The 24,301-nt window shown below is 40.7% G+C and overlaps 1 protein-coding gene across 1 annotated transcript in view; it reads left to right on the forward strand.

Annotated features, from left to right (window-relative positions):
• Positions 1-24,301, forward strand: part of Colgalt2 (collagen beta(1-O)galactosyltransferase 2) — an 81,357-nt gene that overhangs the window by 47,782 nt on the left and 9,274 nt on the right. Inside the window, exons 3-8 of the mRNA XM_090340258.1 lie at positions 2,817-2,934; positions 4,807-4,941; positions 10,012-10,216; positions 16,635-16,754; positions 18,560-18,636; positions 23,512-23,618. Of these exons, the coding sequence (XP_090196384.1) occupies positions 2,817-2,934; positions 4,807-4,941; positions 10,012-10,216; positions 16,635-16,754; positions 18,560-18,636; positions 23,512-23,618 (762 nt within the window). The remainder of the gene's footprint in view (positions 1-2,816; positions 2,935-4,806; positions 4,942-10,011; positions 10,217-16,634; positions 16,755-18,559; positions 18,637-23,511; positions 23,619-24,301) is intronic.

Raw genomic sequence — 24,301 nt, forward strand, 5'->3', positions numbered from 1 at the left:
ATTTCTTGGTGCTTATCTTATTGGGCTTTGACTTTGTCTTTCTAAGGAATTATATTAATTGTCTATGTGACTATGTAATATATTTCACTGCAATTTATAAGTACATTTAGTATGTAATATACATATGCATATATATACATTTACATTAACTCAATAATATGATTAATGTGTATAACATAATATGATGTATCAGATAGACAGATAGATAGATAGATAGATAGATAGATAGATAGATGAGAGAGATAAAATATGGAGTGATTTGCTAGATTGGCCTATACAGTTGGAGGCTGGATAACTCAATAATGGCTGTCTGGTTGTTGGAAAGCCATTGAATCCAGGAGCCACTCAGCTCAAGAAGCTGAAGCATGGTCCCTGGAGGAATCACCGGTGTATCCCTGCCACCAATGTGAGGTAGATAGCCTGGAAGCTCCCCGGAGAGTCACTCAGGTGAGATCCTACTAAAAGGTTGATGGAGTCTGGAGTCTGGTGTTCACGGATGGCAACAATGATGGATGTACCCTGTCTGAAGACTGGAGCTTATGTTCACTGGCTGGCCTTCTCCTTCCGTGTCTGTTCCATCTGGCTCCCCAATCTGCCTACTTTTGAGGCAAGTCTTTCCCCCTCCATTGTTCATCGTCCCTGGGAATGCCCTCATAGAAACACTCAGATGTATGCTGTAACTCACCTCTTAAGCATCATCACTCAACCCTATCAAGTTGACAATCAAAATTAGCCATCTCAAGACCACACTGTCAAACAATCTTCCTAAAACACAGAAGTAGTTTCACTTCTTTCTTACAAAGACTTCAGTGGATCTAGAGTATCTACAGAACAAAATTCACATACCTGAGATTTATATTTTAAGGGCTCTATATTTAAAACTCTCCCAAATTTCCTGAGCTTCCTGCTCTCTTCTGAACATTTATTTTCAATAGTCAAATATGGCTTATACATGTCCTGGTAGTACCTTTTCTTCTTTGTAACCAAATCCTACCCCAAACTTTAGATGGTGCAGAAGGACATCTGCCATCATTCCAGTAACAGAGATCTACCTTTCAGCAGTTCAATGGCTTTTCTTTTTTTTTTTTTTGAGTCCTAAGGCTTGAACTCAGGGCCTGGGCACTGTCCTTGGACACTTTTTGCTTAAGGCTAGCACTCGGCCACTTGAGCCACAGTACCACTTCTAGTTTTTTCTGTGTATGGGGTTCTAGGAAATCAAACGCAGGGCTTTGTGCATGCTAGGCGAGCACATTACCACTAGACCATGCTCCTGGCTCTGAATTGCTTATTTTCTATACCATATTTTTCTTGACACAATACACTTCTTAATTATGTAATTTTTCTAAATAAATTGTAAGGTCATGGAGCAGGCACTAAAGCAGACAAACACTTTGCATTCCCAGATTCAATGTTACTTTCATGGAAGGCACCGAATTAAGATTTGCTGGATAAAAAAGAGTGAATAATATAAAAAATAAACAGTAAGTTTTAAATACATTTATTAGTGAGTCCCAAGGCTACTTCAATTCATTCCTAAGGAATTGTAGCAGAATGAAGAAATTAACTTGATTTTCTACCCAGAACAAATTATTTATTGGAAGCTGAATTTGTATACTAATAATAACAAATTCCGCTCTCTTATTATACTCTTCCTCCCTCCCTCACTCCTTCCTTCTTGTTTTTCCTTCCTTGTTCTATATACATATGTTGAAAGCATTTGGTCTGTATCTTAAGTAAAATCTAACACTACAAATGATTTTCAAGTCTTCTAGACTCATTTTTATAATGGAATTTGGACAATTTTTAAATTGCACAGGAAGAATTTGTATACCTACTTTGGTAATGTTTGCTGTAGCCAATTTTTTTTACATGTGTGATACACCATCAATGTGAAAAGTATCCACGTGAAAAGCATTGCTTTTGGCCCAGAAAAATAAGAGTTCCACTGGTTTCCATCGAAATACAATTGGGAAAGACATTCCAGAGAATTCCTGTTCTATGCATAGTTTTATTAACTGTTTCTTTTGTACAGTTACAGTCTTGTGGCTTTTGTGCGGAAACAATCACTAAATTTATTTACCACCCGCACAGCATTGATGTCCCCAGTAGCTGAGAGCTTTCAGAGATTCTGAAAGGTGCAGTGAGTCCCTTTTTTTTATGATTTGTGGGTGGTATTAGAAATCCTGAGAACATTTAATGTCTGCTCCATGGTTTCACTCTACCGGAGATGCATCAATAGGTTAGGCTCTGTGCATTCATTTGCCAGGATTCGACCACATAAGCTAAAGCTTTGACTTCCTTGGGGACTTATTTAATGACTACATATACATAAAAAACCCCATAAGTTTGGGGCCCAGTCTGCCTGATTTGAATTCTGATTGTACTCCTGATTAACTGTAGCACTGGGCAAAAGACATTACTCCTCTATACTGATATTTTCATCTGTGAAGTGGGATGAACAGTAGGCCTACCACACAGGGGTCTTGTTAGAACGCACTGAAGGGAAGCCAGGAATGGTGGCTCTTGTTAGTAATCCCTGTGGCTAAGGAGATTCAAGCAGAAAGACTGCTTGGCCATAGGAGTTTGAGGTCAGCCTGAGAAATCGGAAGAATAAAATAAATCCACTGCAATATTTCTTACGAAGACTTTTCTTAGTAAGCAGAAAGTGTCTTAATCTCTCATTGATTCTGTTTCCAAGTCTATAATATAGAGAGGATGCTGGAGGAATGAGTAAGCACATATAAATATTTATATGAACAAGTTGCTACATGTAAGCACTCAGTAACTACAAGCTATTATTATTATTATTCTTTTAGGTCTTATCCTGAGGAAATTGGACCAAAGCACTGGCCAAGCTCTCGGTTTGCCCACGTCATGAAACTACGACAGGCAGCCCTTAGAACTGCGAGGGAAAAATGGTCAGACTACATTCTGGTAAAAAAAAAAAAAAAAAAAATTCTTCATTTCTTGACAACGCTTGTCTAAAATGTGTTCAAATCAGTTGTCCAAGAGCTAGTATCCTGGAAACAATTGACACAGCTTAAGCCTCACCTTCTCTACTAAAGGCAATAAGGAAACTCTTGGTCCTCAAGGTTTCAGTGCTTACACTTCAGCTCATACCTTCTCCTGCTGCTCTTCCAGTCAGTGGGTGAGCCAAAAATCTCCTGAACTATCTGGTCTCTTTCATGTAACAGCAATAAGAAACACTTGAGTCAGGAAGATCTTCTCTCCACAAAAGTCCCATCGCTTTCCTCACATCTTAAGGAGAGATCCACAAAAACAAACAAGCCCACACCACTGCACTGATTAGAAATCCATTCATCTAAGTGAATTATCTCAACTGGAAAGAAAGGCAGATTTGTAAGGAAGCCTGAAGAGTTACAGTACCCTTTCCTGGACACTGCCTCCCTACCCTCCTCCCAGCTTCTTTGAGCAAAACTTTTCCAGTATAACCCTAGAAATGAGACCGTACTTATAAACATCTGCTGTCACTAGATTCCTAAAGAGAACAAATACTTTTGATCTACATCCCTCCACAGCTACTCCAAAACACACACTTTCAACACAAATTATTTCCTAGGAATTCGCTGATAATACAAAATTGTATATGGCAACTTGCTGTTGAAATACACAAGTGGCAAACTACAAGATTTTTCATAAAATGAATACTTATACCTTTCAAAACATGGTCAAATTAAAAATACACAACATAAAAATCTATCATTTTAGTCATTTTAAGTGTACAACTCTTTCTTTTCTCTCTTTCTTTCTCTCTTTCTTTCTCTCTTTCTTTCTTTCTTTCTTTCTTTCTTTCTTTCTTTCTTTCTTTCTTTCTTTCTTTCTTTCTTTCTTTCTTTCTTTCTCTTTGTTTTTGTGGGTCATAGAGCTTGAACTCTGGGCCTGGGCACTGTTCCTGAGCTCTTCAGCTCAAGGCTACCACCCTACCCTTGAGCCAAGCCCCACTTCCCATTTTCTAGAAGTTAATTGGAGATAAGAGTCTCAGATCCGTTTGTGCCTAGGCTGGCTTTGAACCTTGATCCTCAGATCTTAGCCTTCTGAGTAGCTAGGATTACAGGCATGAACCACTGCTCCTAGCTTACTTTTCTTTCTTATATGTAAACTACTTGTGTTACACTACCTCTGTTGGTGTTAAAATGGACTTCTAAGAAATTCTTCTTGGTCCGCAAGGGTTTATATAATGTACTTTAAGCAAAAATTCTATTGATAACATTGAAATAGAATGAAATAATCTTTTCTGGTCCATCTTGGCACCTACAGAAAATCTAAAGAGACTGGCCCATTGGTACAAAAATGGACAATTTTGTTTTGTTGCTAGTCCTGGGGCTTGAACTCAGGGCCTGATTTCTGTCCTTCAGCTTTCTCAAGGCTAGAGCTCTACCACTTGAGCCACAGCACCACTTCTGGCTTTTTCTATGTATGTGGTAGTGTGGAATTGAACCGGGGGTCTTGGTGCATGGTAGGCAAATGCTGTAACCCTAGGCCAAACTCCTGGCCCTGACAATGTTGTGTTTTTTTATAAACATAATTTTAAGGGCTTGGGATGTTTTATTGGTTAAGGATTTTATATTGAAGCCAAGATCCTGGTTGAATCTATGTCCAATATGAACAGTAGTTCGTGGGTGCCTTATGTAGAGCTGGATTTCTGCAGATTAGATCAGATACATGTATGAGTCCCATTAAGAAGCATAGAGAAGTATGGTTCTTTAGATCTGATGTGCTTGAGTTGCTCTGGAACTACTGCAAAGGGCCTTTCCAGCTCATGTTGTTATCCCTTTCTTTTCCTAGTTCATAGATGTCGACAATTTCCTGACTAATCCACAGACCCTCAATCTAATGATTGCAGAAAACAAAACCATTGTGGCCCCCATGCTGGAGTCCCGGGGCTTATACTCCAACTTCTGGTGCGGAATCACACCCCAGGCAAGTCTTTTGGCAACACCCTGTTAAACAGCACCACCTTCACATTTTTCTTGTTTCTCCCCTGAATCATACAAGCCAGGGGGTTATGAGAGCAAGCATTCTCAGGAAAGGTCTACTGCCATAGCTCGTAGACTCTTCTTGAATAACTACATTACCATCAAGTGACTGTATTGCAACTTACTTTCTCTCACTTTCAACATGTGCTTGCTACTTCTAATTATTGTAATGGCCATCTCAGTTAATTTATATTCTGGATTTGCTGTTGAGTTGTTGGATAGTTTCTTAGAACTAGAATTACTGAGTCAAAGAGTGTAACTGTTTTGCTGATCTGTGACAAGTTAATTTCCTTAGTGTCCTAATGTCTAAAATAGACACAATACCTTATTTTTCCAAATTTCACTTAAAAGTCTAAAACAAGATTTGATTTCCATAATTTCTTTGTTCCATAATAAAAATCTCCCAAGTCTAGAGTCTTATTACCTTAAATGTTGATGCTCGTTATTTTTTTTTTCCTTGCCAGTCCTGAGGCTTGAACTCAGGGCCTGGGCATTGTTCTTGGACACTTTTTTTTTTTTTGCTCAAGGCTAGTGCTCTGCCACTTAAGCTGCAGCACTACTTCTGGCTTTTTCTGTGTATGTGGTACTGAGGAATTGAACCTAGGGCTTCGAGTATGCTAGGCGAGCACTCTACCATTAGGCTATGGTCCTGGCGCTATTTTTTAATTCTTTACTGAATTACAGATATAAATTAAATTGATTGCTATAATAAATATCAACGTAAGGCAAAGATGTAGTAAGGGAGAAAATGCATTCTCATGGCCAGATGGTTTCCTTTTATAGTGGAGAAGGACCTGAACTGATAGCATTTGCCATTTCTTTAATGTCAATGCTTCCATTATGCAACCCAGATGAAAGAAGGGTTAACTAAATTGCAGCATAGAAAACTATGATGTGCTTATTACAATCGAAAAGAAAGCAGGATCTGGTAGCTTGTTCCTGTAATCTAGCATTTTGGAATTTAGGAAACTGAGACAAATGGATCCTGAATTTGAAACTAGCTTGGCCTCCATAGTGAGACCATATCTAAACAAACAAATAAAGCAAAGTGGAGGTATTATTAGAATAATGAGAATTAACACATTTTTTACATAGTTTCAGCTACAGTATGTTAAATGGTTGCAAATTTTCCTAAAATTAATCAGTGGCTGCAACAAACTGTAGAGCTAGCATTCCTCCTTTGTTGAAATGTTTTCCCTTGCTTCAAAGAAATTTTGAATGATTTTTGAAGTTTGAATTTTGAATGATTTTTCTTAGCCCTATGTCTCAGCATGGTGACAGTTTTATATTTATAAAACCCATTCAGTTTGGCAGAAAACATTATGTCAACTTAGTTTAAGCTCTGTTAATAATCTGCAGTGTTATATAATACAATCTCTTAAACATTATTTTTAATGAGCTATGCTTTGGCACTCGCAGCAAGGGTAGGGGAATGTTATGTGAGTCTCTGCTATTCTCTTCTCCACTTTAATTATTAAAAACAAGGAGGAGGAATGTGGTCACTTATTTTGCACAGAACAAGTCAATTTTGCACAACTCAAGAATCTCACAATCTTCTTCCATCTATGATTGGCTTTCTACCGTTCTGCTCTAGCCTCTACCAGAACAGGAACACAAATGGCACATGACTTCATAAGCTTAAGACAAGCCCTGATTTTCAGAGTCCCTAAATCCATTCATAACAAAATGACCATGTTTCTTTCTGGCCAACAAACAGGAATTACTACCAATAACATTAAATTTGTGTGGAAAATTAGACACAACCAACATCCCTGCTTCCCTCTGGGAGGCATTTTTTTAATTCTCTTTTTTCTCATTTCCTCACCATCCTCACTCACATCCAATGAGGAATCCTCATTGCCATAAAATCTCCAGGCTGCTCATTCTTTTTTTCATATATTTTTTATTGTAATTAATAGAAGGGTTACATTATATTCACCAGATAGAAGGAGCATTACTTCACATACATTGCATTGATACCCTTTCTCATGACATGGTCCCCATTTCCCTCCCCCCCTCCACAGCTCATGTTATTTTCCCTCTTTCCCTATCCAATTTCAAATAACCCATTGATCATATATACAATATATCAGATAACAAGGTGAATACTGTAACAATAAGAGATAACCAAGGGACAGCAAAAGAGATGAGAGATAACATAGTACATTAAGGACAATAATCACTCATTTTGTTTCTATATCCTGGAGGTCCTTTCATTTAGCAGCATACTATCTGGCCTTATGTATCTAGGTTTTATTCTATTGTAAATCTCTGCTAGTAGAGCCCAAGGTTTCTACTGATTATGACAAATGAGGGAAACCATTGAGCCTATGTTCCTTTGAGTCTGGCTTACTTCACTTAATAGGATTTTTTTCTAAGTTTTTCCATTTCCTTACAAATGGGGCGATGTCATTCTTTCTGACAGCAACATAGAATTCCATTGTGTATAAATACCACATCTTGTTGATCCACTCATCAACTGAGGGACATCTGGGTTGGTTCCATATCTTTGCTATGGTAAATAGTGCTGCAATGAATGTCATTGTGCTAGTTGCTTTAGTATGTCTTTGTTTCTGGATGACTGGGTAAATGCCAAGTAGTGGAATTGCTAGGTCATAGGGGAGTTCTGTTTAGTCTTTTGAGTAACTGCCATATTGCTTTCCACAGTGGTTAAACAAGTTTGCACTCCCACCAACAGTGTAGTAGTGATCCCTCCTGGCCACATCCCCTCCAGCATCTGTTTTTATTAGATTTCTTGATCCTAGCCATTCTAACTGGAGTGAGGTGGAATCTTAGAGTTGTTTTGATTTGCATTTCTTTTATGACCAGAGATGTTGAGCATTTCTTCATGTGTCTATAGGCCATTGTTATTTCTTCTTCAGAGAAGACTCTCTTTAAGTCTTTGGCCCATCTTTTAATGGGATGGTTGTTACTTTGGAGATTAGTTTTGAAGTGATTCAATTTTTTGAGCTGTTGATATATTTTAGATATGAGACCTTTTTCCATTGTATGGTTAGTGAAGATCTTCTCCCACTGTGTAGGCTTTCTAGTTAGTTTGCTAGCTATGTCCTTTGCTCTGCAGTTTAATGCAGTCCCACTTATCCAGGCTTTCTCTGATTTGTTTTGTTTCTTGGTCCTTATTAAGAAAGTTTCAACTGGTGCCAAGGAGACCTACTGCATCTCCTATTCCTTCTTGAAAAGTTTTCAGTGTATCTGCTTTTACCTCAAGGTCTTTGATCCATTTGGAGTAATCCTAGTGCAGTGTGAGAAAGAAGGATCCAAATTTAGTTTTCTGCAGGTGCTTAACCAGTTCTGTCAGCACCACATTTTGAAGAGGCTGTCTTTCTTTCATTCTATTTTTTTGGCTCCCTTATCAAAGATTAGGTGGCCATAGGTCTGTGGGTTATTATCTGGGACCATAGTTCTATTCCATTGGTCTTCAGGCCTGTTTTTGTGCCAGTACCAAGCTGTTTTGGTCACTATAGTTCTGTAATAGAGTCTAAAGTTTGGTATTGAAATTCCTCCTGCGCTGTTCTTTCTGCTAAGAATTGTTTTTGCTATACAGGGTCTTTTATTATTCCATATGAAATTTTGGATTGTCCAGGGTGCTCATTCTGAGAATATTGCTCCTAAGAATCTCATACTTTCCACTTGACATGCATGTTCAATCCTTTGAAGAATCAGTGTTTCCTTCTTTATCCATGAAACAATTTTCATAAGCTGAAATGTTCAGAGTAGTTGATGCTTATGCATGGACAAAGATGAACAGGTAGAAAATGATTATGATAATCATTTGTGGGATGGTCTGTGTTAGGGTTAATCAACTAGAACACTCTTACACACTGATGTAAAGGAGTCTGTGGTGCCTGAGATGTGGTGCTGACTCAACAGGAAATGCCACCATTGGAATGTGAGTGATTGAAGAACCCATAAGAACTCATATTTCCCACAGGAGTTTTGTCCTTTCTGGGGCTGTGCAAAATTTCCCACTCATGCCACTGAGCCTACAGCACACCTGGCTAACCTTCCACATATATTTAGGCATGTTTGGTTGAAATACCTTTTTTTTGCCTTTTCTGGGATGGATCTGTGCTTTGATAATATCGAGTTCTAATCAGTGCCACCAGAGTGTAAGCTGCTCAACGAACTAAGACTAGGACATCTTACTTATAAAGTCTCCACGTTTCCCATCATGCCTGTGTTGTAGCAGGTACCCAGTGGGTGTTTGTTGTATGGACAATTAAGTTTGAAAAGGAAAGAGTTAATCAGTCTACCATTGTGGAAAACTAGCATGTTTAAAACCACTAAGGGGATGGGTTTGCCTGTATACTTGTGCAGGGAAGAAATTTCAAAAGATGAATTAATCCCACCTCTCCCCCACACCCACTCACATGCAAAATGTGAAACTGGCCACAACTCCACTAGAATATCAAATAAATAATTGTACTGAGAGAAGACTTTAATTTGAATATCTAAGTAATGCAATACCATAATTCTTAATATTAGCTATAATGTAATGTAGTCATTTTAATGTTAGCCAATCTTTGCTGAGGCTAGTCTTGATGCTAGAATGGTATACTTTTATCTGACTAATTTTTATGGGAAATCCTGTGGGGCTGAGTACATCAGCCCCCTTTTGAAGACAAGGAAAGCACCACAGCAAAGCTGAGTCACCTAAGTGACTCCTACACACAATGAGGCGGGGAGATGAGATCTGACTTCGAAGCACCGGACACCAGAACCTGTGCTCCAAACTGCTGTACACTCCTACTTTGTATATTCATTCTAAATCTAAGGCAACACAGAATACATCTCTATGAAATTTGTCAAAGCTAGAAATACATCGAATCAATATTGTTTCTGATATCCAGATTCTTTGCTGTTTGAAACAGAGATTCTAATCCTTGAGCATCTTTGGAAAATCTGGGGTCACAATGAGAGAAGTGAAGACCCTGCAATGGCTGGGGAAATGAAGTCCTTGGGAGACCATCACCCATATATTTGCTCTTTTTAGGGCTTCTACAAACGGACCCCAGACTACCTTCAGATTCGTGAATGGAAGAGGACGGGCTGCTTTCCAGTGCCCATGGTGCACTCCACCTTTCTGATTGACCTCAGGAAACAAGCCTCTGACAAGCTGGCCTTCTACCCCCCACACCAGGACTATACCTGGACCTTCGATGACATTATCGTCTTTGCCTTCTCCAGCAGGCAAGCAGGTACTGTTCATATTTGGCTGTACTGCCATCATGGAAATACTGCAAATGCCCCATTCCCATGTCTTTGGGCATTTTATTTAGAAACACAGCCATTTCAGTTGAAAACCACTGATCTGTCACATAGTAATCATGGGGGTGGGTTGTTTACAGCAACCATATCAGCCCCCTTTATGTCCCTGGGAGCATCAATGACTAAGAATGGGGACTAACTTACCACCCAAGCCTCCATGTTCTTGGTAGGGCCACACAGAGGGGGAGACAGCAGTGATGATGCTGGAGTCAAGGGAATCTGATTAGTTCCCTTTAGTGCTAACTGCCTGGTTATTGTTAATTGCAGGAGTTGCTTCACTAATTAGGAAGCTATGACAGAAGCCAAAAACAACAACACTGGCAATGTCCCCTAGCCTTGAGAAAACCCAAGGAAAGTGCTCAGGCCCTGAGTTCAAGCCCCAGAACTGGCAAAAAAAGAAAACAGAAAAGTCTGGGCTGATATGGTGGCTGTGTTTCACAGTATTTTCAGTCTCAGATTCCATCTGTGTTGCCCTTCTACACTCATTAAGCCTCCACCCTTAGTCACAGAACCCATAATATCCCACCACCATGATGTCCCAGCCAGCAAGCCAAGAACAGAGGGAAGACACTCTTCGTCTCTATACAAATCCAGTCCAGTCACTCAACCCAGATTTTCACTTCAACCAGACTGTCTCTTTACCCCAGAGCTTAGCAAGGAGACAGCAATTGCCTGCGAGTGGGGCACAGAGTGTTCTAAGCACTCATAAGCTCAAATTCCCTCACTCTAGAAGGAGAGAACAGATATGAGAAGCAACCAGCCTCTGCCTTCATCTTCTGGAAGTAAGGACAAAGCCAGACTTCAGTATTTGATCAATGGCCAGGAAAACATTCCCACGGCAGTCTGGAGACTTCTGGAGAAAGACACGTGAATAGGCAGGAAAGATTTTTTTTTTGCTTCACCTGTGCTGTCAAGTAGGACACAATTCAAATAGTTCAATAAGAAGATGTAGACATCACTAAAGCAAAGCCTACTGACATAAGGTAGAACTGCCTTGCAGAAATCAGGGTCCATTATCTGTAGGCCAAAAAATGTGCTACCTAGCCTGTAGCAAAAATGGGTTTACAACCCAAGAAGATGTTGAAATAAACTCTATGGCCACATAAGTTAGAGCCAAGGGGATTTTCAAGACTCCCAAGTGGTTGGGAAGGTTGCTGGTAGATGACACTGTGAATACAAATTCAAACTGCACCTCACACATCAGGCCCTGGGTACCTCACACATCTGGAGATATGGAAGGAATGAGAAGATTGGTAGAAATGTAAGGCTGATGTTTCATTTAAATTGCAGCATTTTAGATCCTTTGGCCAGACGTAGGCATTTTTTTAGGCCTTGGGTGAGGGAGAAAAAAAAAAAACAACCCTGACAGATTAAAAGTTTTCATGGAGATTCTTGTGGCCCTGTGAATTATAGAAGCTCCATTCATCTTGGTGTGTGATTTGCTCTGACTTCCCCAGGATCAGAAGTAGATGCAAGGCCTCTCTCCATTTCTGCAACTTGTGCCAAATCCTCTACTTAAGAGCTGGAAGCAAGAAAAAGAGCTGTTAACAATTACAGTGATGGCTAATTCTTAGCATAGTCCTCCTTTATAGTCCTTGCACAAGCCATTATTGTGATCTGTGCACTGAATTATGATGATTTTTTTAAACCAATACTTGGAAACTTGGGCTGAAGAGTGACACAAGGAATTTTTCACCCTTGTCTTTTGCTTGGCTGATTCACCAATATTTTATGCTTGATTGGTCAGACTTCCCCAAGGACTTTCTGGGACATTGAAAACAGGTGGCCAAAGCTCCTTGCTAATTCATCTAGAGAAAAGGTAGGACAAGAGAAACAAGATCAGCCCACCTGGCTTTACGTTTATGTCTAGCATTGTATTAGTCAGCGTTCCTTGAGGAGTTGAGATTTTTCCATGCAAAGGCCTAACTAGAATCTCTAACAGCCAATGGCCAAAGAGCAAGATAGATTAGATAAGACAGGGGTCTAAGTAGGGCCACTGTTATCTGGGAAGAATGAAGGATACTTCCTAACAAATGTGTAAGTAGTAATTCATTGCCCTTTAAACATGTGGGGTGGGGAGTGGGCGGGGGCGGGAGGTATACGGATGAGCCTGAAGTCACATGCTGATTCTGATGATCCATCTTTTCTGGGTCAGATGAGTAGTAGTCTTCCTTTGTTTTCATTCTTCTGACACATTCTAGCTGTGTATCATCTACCATAGCATCATCATGTAGATGTGTGAAAGGAAGCGAGGCTTCAGGCAGGACCATCCAACCTAGCCCCAGTCCTGCATCATATTGTCCTTGCTGTATGCTGGTGATGAAGGGAGAAGACATCCTAAAAGGATTTTTCTAAGCTGGATTTGGCAAATATTGGGGGCCAACATGAGGCCAGAATCAAGTTTACCTCCCTCATAGCCAGTGGTTTGAGCTATATATGACATCTACAGGACCCAACCTTAGCACCAGCCAGGCATCTTTCAAATACCTCCTATGAGTCAAAAGAGATGAGTGATGTGGTAGGGGTGGAAGGCAGACATCAGAAGTATTCATCAAAAGCACCTCCCTCAGTAGAGAGAGCAGGGATGGGAATTAATGATTCTGAAACTGACTGGAATCCCAGGAGGATAGAGGACACATGGCATGGGTCCTGAAGGGACCAAGATTTTAATCACTTACTGTGTGGCCTTGAACAAATCACAGCCACTCTGAGTCTGATTTTTTTAAACTATCACCAAGGATAGAGATAATATATGTTTCCATCATTCACCTACTATGTGAGCACAAGAAAAATGTTCGAGATATGTCTAAGAAACATTTGGTATGGTTTGTTGTTCACTTCTCCTTTCTCCAAAACAATTTTTTCCCCAGAGCAAAGTTAACAGAACCAACTTCTTTCATAGTTTTTTGTCTAAATACTTGCATATTTTTTAATGTTTTTTTTTTCTGACCAGTCATGGGGCTTGAACTCAGGGCCTGGGCACTGTCCTTGGGCTTTCTCAAGGCTAGCACTCTACCATTTGAGCTACAGCACCACTTCCAGCATTTTCTGTGTATATGATACCGAGAAATTGAACCCAGGGCTTCATGCATGTTGGACAAGCTCTCTACCACTAGGGCACACTCCTGGCCCCAACTTTTTTTTTTGTGGCACTGGGGTTTGAACTGAGGGCTTCACGCTGGTAGACATGCATTCTATCATACCCTTTGTGCTCTGGTTACTTTTGAGACCTTACTTGTCTAAGATCTATATCCTGTTCATATGGAATAATATAACCTGCAAAATTAAGAAAAGTGAGGAAAGGATTGGATTGAGAGAGACATGAGAATGTGGTATTCATGGATGGATTTGTTGAATGGAAACTCCTTTGTGCGACTACTTAAAGACAACAACAACAAAAAAATGATGTGCTTAACTAAAGATATAACCTAAACAGCAAAATAGATGGCTTTTACTTTCTGAGCATCTTAGGATTTTGAAATAAGCTCTAGTTTTGGTTTGCAGTGTCCAGGAAGCCTCCACCTAGGCAAATAGCACAGCTAGTGAGTTTACATAGAGAATGCACAAGTGGCAGCACCCAGGGAACCAGTCCAGACTCCAGCCAGATGAGCTGGGTTTGGACCATTCTTTCCCCTTCCTTCTCCATTAAACCATGGTGACAACTTTACCTGACTTATCCAGCAACATGGCTGACTGGCCAATATTCCATCTGTGCAAAACAGAGAAGTTACTATGCAAGTAACTCCCTCACAGGAAAACACTGATGGCTGTAGTCATTAGCAAATCAGAGTCATAATGACATGGACCAGAGTTGGGTAGACTCGTCATGTTAACTAAGCAATATTTTACTTACTCAAGACTCATCCCCTGCCTGCTCTGGATTCCTTCATTACCAGCTGTCATATTGAACACGGATGCTTTGTAAGTCTAGAATTCAATGCCAGGGGCTGTGAAGGCCAGGGTTGACTAGAAGAGGGCTGTGACATACTTCTGGCCTTGTCATTTTGCAGGGTCTTAATAGGACCTGAGATGCAGGCTTTCTTTTGCCCCTTTATGAACTCATTTTAGAAGTTACTATTGGCCAACTCCAACTCTATAAAGGAAAAGCACAGGGAATTCATGGAACATTTCAATATATCTTTGTATTTTTTTTTCGTTTTTGGTTTCATGTGTGCCTAGATTTAGCTTGAATAATCTCTCAGCCTCACAGGATCTTCCTGTTTGCTTTCAGATCAAATGCAGGCTTCATTGCTCATTTTCTTATTTCCTGGAGATTGGTTACAGCCCTCCATTTTGCCCTCTGGAATGAGGATTCTTTGCCTCCCTTTTGATCCTTTCATGCCCTCAGTGTTCATTTCAGACCATACATATGCTTTCTCTTCAGAGAGAAAAAAATCAATTTCCTTAGGGTTGAAGAGGGGCCAGAATTTTTACAATTCCCCAATATTATATTTTACTTTTCAATAAAAGAATATTTTTGAGATCTAGAGACAGTACCCAGAATAACCACTTATTCAGTTTCAATGGCAAACTCAGCGTCAGCCATCATCCATTCTCACTTTCTCCAGTTGTCATTAAAAAATGTGTCTTTTGCCTGGAGGTAAAAGCCGACACTCTGAAAACTTTACAAGAAGGAATAGTAGATACACTAGACCTCCTTGGCACAGGTCGAAACTTTCTTAATAAGGACCAAGATTCACAACAAATCAGAGAAAGGCTGGATAAGTGGGACTGCATTAAACTGCAGAGCTTCTGTATGGCAAAGGACATAGCTAGTAAACTAAGCAGGAAGCCTACAGAGTGGGAGAAGATCTTCACCAACCATACAACAGACAAAGGCCTCATATCCAAAATATATCAACAACTCAAAAAATTGAATCAATCCAAAACTAATCTCCAAAGTAACAACCATCCCATTAAAAGATGGGCCAAAGACTTAAAGAGAGTCTTCTCTGAAGAAGAAACAAAAATGGCCGGTAGAGACATGAAGAAATGCTCAACATCTCTGGTCATAAAAGAAATGCAAATCAAAACAACTCTAAGATTCTACCTCACTCCAGTTAGAATGGCCAGGATCAAGAAAACGAATAACAACAGATGCTGGAGGGGATGTGGCCAGGAGGGATCACTACTACACTGTTGGTGGGAGGGCAAACTCGTTCAACCACTATGAAAAGCAGTGTGGCAGTGCCTCAAAAGACTAAACATAGACCCAGCAATTCCACTACTTGGCATTTACCCAATCATGCAGAAACAAAGACATACCAAATCCACCAGCACAACAATGTTCATTGCAGCACTATTTACCATAGCAAAGATATGGAACCAACCTAGATGTCCCTCAGTTGATGAGTGGATCAACAAGATGTGGTATTTGTACACAATGGAATTCTATGCTGCTGTCAGAAAGAATGACATTGCCCTATTTGTTAGGAAATGGAAAGACTTAGAAAAGATCATATTAAGTGAAGTAAGCCAGACTCAAAGGAACTTAGGCTCACTGGTTTCCCTCATTTGTCATAATCAGTAGAAACCTTGGGCTCTCCTAGCAGAGATTTGCAATAGAGCAAAACCTTGATACAAAAGGCCATATAGTAGGACGCTAAATGAAAGGATCTCTAGGATATAGACACATAAGCCATATAATGAATGATTATTGTTCTTAAGGTACTATGTTATCTCTCATCTCTTTTGCTGTCCCTTGGTTATCTCATATTGTTACAGTATCTCACTTCGTTACCCGATATATTGGATATATTTGTATTTGGTTATTTGAAATTGGATAGGGAAGGGAGGAAAACAAGATGAGGGGTGGTTGTGGGGGGAGGGAAATGGGGACCAAGACATGCAAAAGGGTATCAATGTATGGGAATTAATGCACCATCTATCTGGCAAATATCATGTAAACCTTCTATTAATTACAATAAAAATATATGAAAAAATGTGTCTTTTGGAGTTGAGAACAGTGTTTCATATTTCACATTCTAATCTTGCTTGTAATCCAGAGGCAGAGATTGGGAGGATTAGTTCAAAGCAAACGTAGGCAAAAAGGTAGTGAGGTCCTCCCTCAATCAAGAAATGGGATGGCGCTTTCCTGCATTTGGGAGGCACAGGTTGGAGGATCATGGTCTGAGGCCAGCCTTGGACAATGCCAAATACAAACCTACCCAAAATAAAAATTTAAAAATAACCAAAGCAAAAAATTGCTCTGCCATAAATTAAGTTTCACAGTACAAGATCCTGAGTTCCAACCGTGGTACTGTAGAATCAGATAAATAAACAAACCAACAAATAAACAAACTTAGTATTTTCTGGTTGGTTGACATTGCTCCTTTCTTGGCTCTGCAGGTATCCAGATGTACCTTTGCAACAGAGAGCACTACGGCTACCTGCCCATCCCTCTGAAGCCTCAACAGACCCTACAAGAAGACATGGAAACCCTCATCCACGTGCAGATAGAAGCAATGAGTGAGTGAATGGCACTGTTCATTGTCACCAAAACCAAACCAGTGAGATCAGGCCTCACAAAAGCCTGGCATCTCCTCTCATCCTTGGCTGAAACAGCGAGTCAGCTCTTCATTCATTATGGACTGACTGATGGCTCCTATACGATGAATAAAATGGCCTCTCTAAGGAACAAGAAAGTAAATATTAGAGACATTTTACAGAGTGTCTGGCAACCCAAAAGAGTTTAAAAAATGGCTGCAGTGTTATTAGGCTGTGCTGATTTTTGTTTAATGAATGAACATGCAATCCCTTCCTGTGATATATAAGTGACTATGGGAAGGTACTAGGGAGTCAAAATGTTTTATAATCCATTATCAGATTTTAGGGCCTACATTTAATTGAAGAGAAGGGGTTAAAGTAAACAACAACAGCAACAACAACAAAAACTCAACAGTGCAGTACAGTGCTTTGTGGAAAGAACAGAGATAAGGACAATAGGGATTGGGAAGAGAAAAGTTACCGTGGCCAGTGGGCACCAGCAAGGCATTAAGGCTGGTGACTGGTAGGCTGTGTTTAAACAACAGGAAGGGTCTGCCACACTGATCGCACCTTTCATACAGTGTCTCAGTTAGGTTGGGGTAAATACACTGTATGGGTTTCAGTCTCCAAACCTCAGTGTCAGGTGGCACCTGTAGCTTATTTCTTTCTGTCAAGAGCTGCAGTCCTGGCATCCCAGGATACTTCTAATTTGTGACTTCTCCATAGCAGTACATGCTGCTGTGGTCACTGTGGTGGGCCAGGGAGGTTTGGAAGGTGGGTTTGGAGAGTTGCGCAGCAGAAGTTTGAACCTTCTTCAGAAAGTCTCTTGGCTGCCATTCGTACAGAAATGAAAAGACTTGGAAAAAATCATAATAAGAGAAGTAAGCCAGACCCAAAGGAATATAAGCTCCATGGTCTCCCTCATTTGTAATAATTAGTACACATCTAGGACAGAGGATCACAATAGCTCAAAAGCTATGTACATATGATCATACAAGATGAGACTCAATGAAATGAACTCGAGGGTATGGAAACAAGAGGTTTATCTTTGTGATTGTTCTCAGTGTACTATGTGCAGTTATTTCTTTTTTCTTTCTTCCCTCTTATGGTTAATCTCATGTGGTTGCTGTATCTGACTTTGTTACCTGGTGTATTGTGTATACATTTATTTGTTTATTTGAGATAGGAAAGGGAGAGGGGAAAACAAGATGATTGGAAGGGAGCTGGGGAAGGAATGGGGGCAAAAACATGAGAAGAGGTATCAATGTGTGAGAAGTAATGCACCTTCTATCTGGCAAATGTAACTGTAACCCCTCTATACATTACCCTGACAATGAAAAAAAGGAAAAGAAAAAGTCTCTTGGCTAGACTAGGCATGGCAACTCCTGCCTATAATCTCAGCTATTTGGGAGAGAAGTCTAGCCCCACGAAAAGTTATTCTAAGAATATATCTGGGGGGAAAAATACCGATGAGAAGCAAAAAAAGTTGAAGCAAGGTTTGTTTTTCCACGTGTAATAATTTTTTATTGAATTTGTTTTTAACATTTTTATGCATGTATGTAATTTTTTATTGTAGTATATAGATAGTAGGTACATTACTTCTCACACATATGCTACTAGGGTTCCAGCATAGCATCGAGGTCCTGAAGACCTGCCAAGCAACTCTCCTCTGCCTTGGAGACCCTTGTGGGTGGTCTCCAGCCCTGAAGATCAGGCATGTGGCAAGAACTCTGATTTTGAGTCCTGTCACTAACAAAGCCCCTCTGTGTGCCTCTTGTGTCTTCTAGTTGACCGTCCTCCAATGGAACCTTCCCAATTTGTGTCACTCGTCCCTAAATATCCAGACAAGATGGGATTTGATGAGGTAGGAAAGTGTGTGTGTATGTGTATTGGGGGGCGGGGGGAGGCCTACAGCCCATGCTTGTACATATACGCCACACAGTTGTTGTATACAGTCTGTATTGAAGTACCATCCCAAGCATCTGACTGAAAGCCAGCAACAATGACCTGGCTGCTGGAAAGGCTATGGGGTCTTGAGAAAAGTACTTATTTGCTTTGCCTCTATTCTTATCTTTGAAGGGGAGGGACCTGGACCTGAGAGTTAATCGTTGCATCAGGAAAAAGAAAGTCTTTCCTAGGGAAAGTGAATGTGCCTGGCTTTATCTAACTGAATTGAGGTTCAAGAGAAAGGGAAAGAAGTTGTGTGTTGTTCTCTAGTTGGAGCACATTGGCTTTTTCTTCTGTTGAACTTCCATTAAAAAGAGAGCGAGAAAGAGAGAGAGAAAGGTTAGAAGAGGACAAAGGAAGAGAGAAAAAGAAATGTGTTAAAAAAATCTGCTTTGAACAGGCAAGAGCTTCATAATAGCTTGTTCTGAAGATCAAATTTACTCCATAGTTTTCATTGTATCAAAGTGAAGCACAACCCAGAATGCAGCTCTCTAGGGAAGCATTGGCCTGGGCGCTGTCGAACCACGGAAACAAGCACACACAAAGACAAAGGGAGAAAATGGAAGGAAAGGAAAGAGGGAGGGAGGAAAACAAAGGAAGACTGAGGAAGCAGACATATGAAAAAGTGTTATACCCCAGAGCCTGCAGGACCATGACTACAGCTCCACATCACTGACTCCTTCCTTGTGGTCTAGAGGTGAGCACAGCCCCTCAGAAGTCCACACAGTGAGACACATTTCTCTCTGGACGTTGGACATGCAACAGTCCACTGTGGTTGGTGCTCATTACCACTGCTTAATGGAAGGAAAAGATACCTGTAATTCTCATGGACGTGCACAAAATACAGGCTTGGGAGGGGCCGATGGAACTCAGAATAGTGCTGTCGCTCTCCTTTCCTGTAGCTTTCCAGTTCTCCAAGCAAAACGGACCCATGTGTCCTTCTGCATATACCCACCTTCTTCCTAAAATTACATTTCTACAAGGACCAAAGCAGAGCAAATAAATGGAGACAAAAACCGGAGTCACTCCCATAATCCTGCTGGAAAAAGCCAGCTTTCGAAAACGACGGGCTCAGGGACTCTGCTTTGCTCAGTCTTTTTCTGGCACAGACATGAGACAGTGGAAAAGGGCTTTCAGAGGCCCTTTCAGTCCTCCCAGCCCTGTGACCTCGTTGGAGGTGTCTGGGCTGCATTTGGCTCCACAGCTCCTTTCTCTGTTTACTGTTCACTGGGTATGAGCGAGCTGTGCTGTCTGTGTTTTTCCTTCGTGGCTCATGATTTTATTGCCCTTGTCCTAACGGAACTGTTATTTACTAAAAGCCTCCCAGATTGGAGGTCTCTGGTTTGAGGGGACGTTTGGGGATTTGTTTTGCTCCTGTTTTACTTTGTTTTGTTTTGTTATCCTGGAGTGACCCCAGGTGGCTCCGCATTTAAGCACTCCACATCTGTAAGATGATGGAGAGAGACAAACGCGGAGTGTAACAGGCCCACGACAGGAGGATCCTAAGTGGAGAGACTCCAAAGAATAACTCATTACATTATAAAGTGCCAAGAAAAAAGTCACCACAAATAGAGTCACCACAGAATTTAAAACAATTGTTTTATTAAACTAGACACTGATGGCTCATGCCTGTAATCCTAGCTACGCAGGAGGCTGAGATCTGATAATCAAGATTTAAAGCCAGCCACAGCAAGAAAGTCAGTTGAGACTCTTATCAACTGGAAGTGGAGCTGTGGCTCAAAGTAGAATGCCAGCTTTGAGCAAAAAGAAGTCAGGGACAGTTCCCAGGCCCTGAGTTCAAGCCCCATGATGGACCAAAAAAAAAAAAAAAACAAAAAACAAAAACCACAGTTATCACTTAGTTAACTAAACAAAAGAGGCAATGAGATCTTGCTATACTTAACCTGCTTTTCCCTATAGCAGAAAGATCAGCTCCAAACATGTCTTCCACCCCCCAGTTTCTTCCAGGGCTTTATAAATGAACGGAAGTGAGATGGTTTTGCAAGGGGGGGACTGACATTTTAGTTCATGTAGCTCTTGATCCTACTACAACACATATTTCTTACGATGTTTAAAATGACCACTGAACCAACGCTGACTGCAGTATAGTCTGAACTCCAGGCTAGTAATGAGTATTCCGTATTTCTCTCTCTCTCTCTTTCTCTCTCTTTCTCTCTCAATGTCTCTCTCTCTCTCTCCCTCTCTCTCTCTCTCTCTCTCTCTCTCTCTCTCTCTCTCTCTCTCTCTCTCTCTCTCTCTCTCTCTCACACACACACACACACACACACACACACACACACACACCTATATTGAACTTGAAAGATGAGTTTAACTGTCCTTTTACAGATGAGAGAACTGAAGTGAGAAACTGTAAATGTCTTCCTTAAAGGAGAGAGGCAGTGCTTGCTGACTTTTCCTATAGGTTTTTCCTTCTTCACGCTATAGACCATCAGTCACTTTTTGCTGGCACTTAAAGTCTCCCAGTCTTGGAGAACTTTGTAATGTCTGAAGCCAGTTTACTGAAGCTTATAAGAGAACCTTATTGAAACACTGATTCGCCAAGATAGCATTCCAGAGGCTCAGTAAGTACTTGTGAGGGTCCTCAGTCCTGGACTAGGCAGGATAGCCTCATCTTCTGCAGCTCCTTAGGGCTGTCTTCTTTTTTAAAAAATGTTTTTCATTTTATTGTCAGGGTAATGTATAGAAGGGTTACAGTTACATTCGTCAGGTAATGGGAGCATTACTTCTCAATACCCCCTCTCATGTTTTTGTCCCCCTCTCCCTCCCAATCCCAATCATCTTGTTTTTCCCCTTCTCTCCCTATTTCAAATAAACAAATAAATGAATATACAAGACACCAGGTAACAATGTCAGATACAGTAACCACATGAGATTAACCATAAGGGGGAAAAGGAGAAAAGAAATAACTGCACATAGTACATTGAGAACAACAATCACAAAGAAACCCTCTTGTTTCCATATCCTCAAGTTTATTTTGTTTAGTCTCATCTGGTATGATCATATGTACATAGCCTTTGAGCTATTGTGATCCTCTGCTAGCAGAGTCCTAGATATATACTAATTATCATAAATAAGGAAAACCATGGAGCCTATGTTCCTTTGGGTCTGGCTTACTTCACTTAATCTGATTTTTTCCAAGGCTTTCCATTTCTTTATGAATGGGCAATGTCATTAGAGTCTTCTTTTTGTGTGGACCAGGCCCTCAAGGGAAAATCTGAATTCATGTTCTTCCTTACTTCATGGACCAGTTAGTTGTTCCTTCTACAGGATTTTCTACTGAACTACAATTACATGATGATAACATTATGTCTTTCATTTCTTTCTGCTCTACCAAAGAGTTATCTCCGAGAGCAAGGATCATTTATCTCACCTCTTTCTCTTGTCTCTCTAAAGGAGTTAAGGAATTCTAGCAAAGAAGTTACTAAAGTGGAAAGCTTTGGAAACTCTGGAAGTGAAAAAAAAACACTTGGGATTTGTCTTATTTTTAAGTGCCTTTACTTTTATCTGTAATATAATATACTATACTGTAATATTGTATAATACTGTATAATATATTGTATTATAATACTGTACAATAGTACAGTACTGTACTAAAGGCATGGCTCAAACAGTACAATACCAGCTGTGAGCAAGAAAATCAAACAATAGCTCAAGGCCCTGAGTTCAAGCCCTGGTAATAACACAAAAAGCAAAACAAAATGAAGTCACTTCTGGTGGCAGCTTATGCTACCTGTAATTTTAGCTACTCAGGAGAGATTGTCCAAATGATCAAAAGTCAAAGCCTTGACTAGCAGAAAAGTCTCTGAGTCTCCGTCTCCAAAAATAGAAGAAATAAACCCTTGCAAAAATCTAGACTGGAAGTATGACTCAAGTGATAAATGACCAACCAAAAAAGCAAGCTGAACAAGTAAACAGAAAGTACAAAGCCCTGAGTTCAAACCCCAGAAATGGAAGAAAGGAAAAGAAAAAAAAAAACCTCAACATGTTTTGCCAGTCCTGGGTTTGAGCTCAGGGCCTGAGCACTGTCCTTGGACTTTCTCAAGGCTAGAGCTCTACCACTTGAACCTCAGCACACCTTCCAGCTTTTTGCTATGTATGTGGTATCGAGGAATCAAACCCAGGTCTTCATGCATGCTAGGCAAGTACTCTACCACTAGGCCAAACTCCCAGCCCATAAACCTCAATTTTTGAGGAAAAAAATTAATCACTTGAGCAGGGTACTGCTAGCTACTAAGGAGGTGGAGATCTGAGGATTGCAGTTCGATGCCAACTCAGGCAGGAAAGTCCATGAGACCTTTATCTTCAATAGGTAGAGCTCCAGCATTAAGGGAAAAAATTATAAGGGATAAAGGCTATGCCCTGGTGCATGCATGCATGTGCACTTGTACACACACACACACACACACACACACACACACACACACACATACACACACCATTTGGCAATTGTCTGCTTCCTCTTAGTGCTGCATGTTTAGTTTACCTTCACCTTCTTGATGAATAACTTTCTGAACTTTGTCAAGAGTAGGGAGAACACCTTTATCCGTGTGTATCAGAGTAACACAAGTAGGGGTAGGTTGCTACGATTTGTTCTCCGTGAAGCCTGCTATGGAACATAAACCAGTACCCGCTCTCACCATGGTTTTCCCTCTCATTTCTCATCCTCAGCTAACCAATAACTTTGATCTTGAGATTCACTCAGCTTTTCACACTGCCTAGAATAAGACTCCGGTGCCTTGTGTTTTCCTCCCTCCTTGGCTTCCTGCCTTAGATTTTCATGATCAACCTGAAACGCAGGAAGGACAGACGGGACCGGATGCTGCGTACACTGTATGAGCAGGAGATCCAGGTCAAGATCGTGGAGGCGGTGGATGGGAAGTGAGTAAGGTCGTCCTCTGGTACATGGGTTGGAGTGGGAGGGACCGAGCAGATGGTGGGTTCTGGGTGAGCATCCACATCCCTCGTCATTACAGGACAGACCCCAGTAGTAGCCTTAAACTTAGGTCCACCTTGGAATGAGGCTCTGTCCAGTGATCTTTGGTTATTAAACTCAAGATGCCCAGTGGACATGCTTGGCCCCTTCCTGTAACAGTGTGGGTATCTCCATCTTCCCTGGTGTGAGGAAAACGAACAGGAGAAGGATATCAGGGTGGCAGTGTCCTCCTGGGTGAGATGCCTGCAGCCAGGCTGATCACCCTGGCTGAGCAGTTCCTGGAGGTGGGGCTGTAAAAAAAATAATACAGGGAACCTGATAGAATACCTTCAGGAGGCTTTGCTGCCATTCCTATTTTGTTAGTCTTGACTTGCTTTGCCCTTTAATTTGGCACTCTGAACTATTCCAAGAAACAGATTCTTACAACACATCCATTTCCGTGCTATACCTTAGTTTAAAAAAGAATATGTTGGTGTTTTTCAAGTCATTCCCCTCTTGTTTTTCCCTTAAAGTTTGACCATATTCTCATTAGCTTTGGCCCTTAATGCCAAACAGTGTTAAACAGTGGCTACTAATGTTCCTTGACAAAGACAATAAGATAAAGTTGTTTATAGACACTGAACCCCAA

The sequence above is a fragment of the Megascapheus bottae genome, chromosome 10 (genome assembly GCF_031878675.1).
Source record: "Megascapheus bottae isolate mThoBot1 chromosome 10, mThoBot2.hap1, whole genome shotgun sequence".
In the NCBI taxonomy this organism is placed as follows: domain Eukaryota; kingdom Metazoa; phylum Chordata; class Mammalia; order Rodentia; family Geomyidae; genus Megascapheus; species Megascapheus bottae.